Here is a 2,275-nt window from a genome sequence, read left to right as displayed (position 1 = left end):
GGACAAAGAAGTGAGACTGCCTCAAAAAAAATTCTCTATCTATCTATCTATCTATCTAATCTATCTAGGCATTCCTGTACCTACTTAGTTAACTCAGCAGTAATTGGGTATGTCTGAAAAATTCCCCATGAAACCACATTCAGTCTCTGGTTGTATAAATCTAGGTGAGAACACAAAACAGAAGAGAGGTACCAACAAATACGGCCAGACTGAATCAGAAGTTACCAGCCAAGGATCCTTAAGCCAACATGCTCAAGCAAAATGGGACAGTCTTCAGGCCTCCGGTGTTGACACTTGTTGGCATCCCTGGCTTGGAATCTATGCAATTCTGGATTGGAATTCCTTTCTGTGCCATGTACATCATTGCTTTGTTTGGTAATTCCCTGCTCCTGGTTGTCATCAAAGCTGAGAGCAGCCTCCATGAACCCATGTACATCTTCCTGGCAATGCTTGGAGCAACAGACATTGTTCTCAGTACCTCCATCCTACCTAAAATGCTAGGAATATTCTGGTTTCATTTGGAACAGATATACTTTGATGCCTGTCTCTTGCAGATGTGGTTCATCCACACATACCAGGGTATCGAGTCAGGTATTTTGCTGGCCATGGCTCTGGACCGCTATGTGGCAATCTGTGATCCTCTGAGACATGCAGCCATTTTTACTCACCAACTTCTCATTAAGATTGGGGTAGGGGTGACACTTAGAGCAGGGCTTCTTGGAGCTCCATGTGTCATCCTCATCAAATGCCGACTGAAATTCTACCTAACTACTGTGGTCTCCCATTCGTACTGCGAGCATATGGCCATTGTGAAGTTGGCCGCAGAAGACATCCATATCAATAAGATCTATGGGTTGTTTGTAGCTTTCAGTATACTTGGACTAGACATAATATGCATCACTTTGTCCTACATTCGAATATTTATAACTGTCTTTAATCTTCCTCAAAAGGAAGCTAGGCTAAAGGCCTTCAACACCTGCATCGCCCACATTGTTGTCTTCCTTGAGTTTTATGTTCTGGGTTTCTTCTCTTTCTTTACACATAGGTTTAGGTTATACTTTCCATCCTACATTCATATTCTTCTGTCAAACCTTTACCTACTTGTCCCACCTTTGCTCAATCCTATCATATATGGAGTGAAGACCAAACAAATTCGCGATGGAATGTCTAAGATATTCTTTCCTAAGGATGTTTCTTGATTTTTCATTATACTACTTAAATAAAAAAATGTCACTCTGAAACAGCCTTGTTTTTGACAAGAATCTGTGTTTTCTCCAGTTCACTGAGTGCTAAAATATGAATTTTTAGTTTTGCATTCAAGAAAGTAAGACTTGGATTCCTAAATAATATCTTTTTTTTCTATAAAATTAATTGAAGCACACATAGCTAGTCATATGTAACCAACTGATGACACCAAGGCAAACATTATGAACATTTGTTTATAGTTTTATGAGCTTTCAGTAATAGACATGATTTATAAGGAAGAGTAAATGTTAATGTTTTAGCCTCGGTTTTGTTTATCACAGGAAGAACAAATGTTTTATGTTGCATGGATAATTTTTGTAATGCTTGCATTCCAGTTATAAATATGTCCATCACCCAAATAGTGTTCATTTTACCCTTAGGTTAGGTTTTTTTCCCTTCTTCCCCCTCCCTTTGATTTCCACTGACTTTTACTTCCCTATGTGTACTGTGTGCTCATTCCTTGGTTCCAAAAATCAAGAAGTATCATTGCCATTTCATAAGAAATGTAATCTAATGTATTATAATTCTAATGTATGTGAAACTAAATATTTGTACCATTTTTATGGATACACGGAAGTATACTACTTACCGTACTAATGTGTGATGACGAAATTTATTGGTCAATAGATACCATAAAAACAAAAATCAGTAAGCTTGTCTTTCAAATACTGAAGAACTTTCTTCAATCATTCAGTGTAAATATTTCCTTAAACATATACCAAAATTTAAGTGTTATCCTCCAATTAAAAATATTTAGTGCATCAAGTACTTTAACACCAAATAAATCAGCCTTAAAGCTTATAATTGCAATGATAATGAACCATCACTGCTTTTCTTCTCAAATTTTGAACACCGACATCATTATTATTATCATCACCATTCATATCTTCCACTTGTTTTTGTCCTATGATGATCTGAACACTGGGAAGTCTCTTTTGTTCAATGATGATTGAATGTATTTTATACACTTTATTTCTAGAACAGATTTGGAATTACAATAACTTGAATGTATACATCATGTAAAGAGTTG

General features: G+C 36.4%; 1 protein-coding gene across 1 annotated transcript; it reads left to right on the top strand.

Annotated features, from left to right (window-relative positions):
* Positions 1–248: 248 nt before the first annotated feature.
* LOC128565611 (olfactory receptor 52A1-like) lies at positions 249–1,199 on the top strand. Its single transcript, XM_053562201.1, has one exon. It carries the CDS (start codon positions 249–251, stop codon positions 1,197–1,199), a length of 951 nt encoding a protein of 316 aa, XP_053418176.1.
* Positions 1,200–2,275: the final 1,076 nt, after the last annotated feature.

Source organism: Nycticebus coucang, chromosome 14 (genome assembly GCF_027406575.1).
Source record: "Nycticebus coucang isolate mNycCou1 chromosome 14, mNycCou1.pri, whole genome shotgun sequence".
Lineage (NCBI taxonomy): Eukaryota > Metazoa > Chordata > Mammalia > Primates > Lorisidae > Nycticebus > Nycticebus coucang.
Note: the sequence above shows the minus strand (reverse complement) of the source record. Positions and strands in the feature narration are given on the sequence as shown.

Excerpts from the sequence above, each read along its gene's own strand:
- LOC128565611 (XM_053562201.1), top strand. The coding sequence starts at position 249 with ATGCTCAAGCAAAATGGGACAGTCTTCAGGCCTCCGGTGTTGACACTT.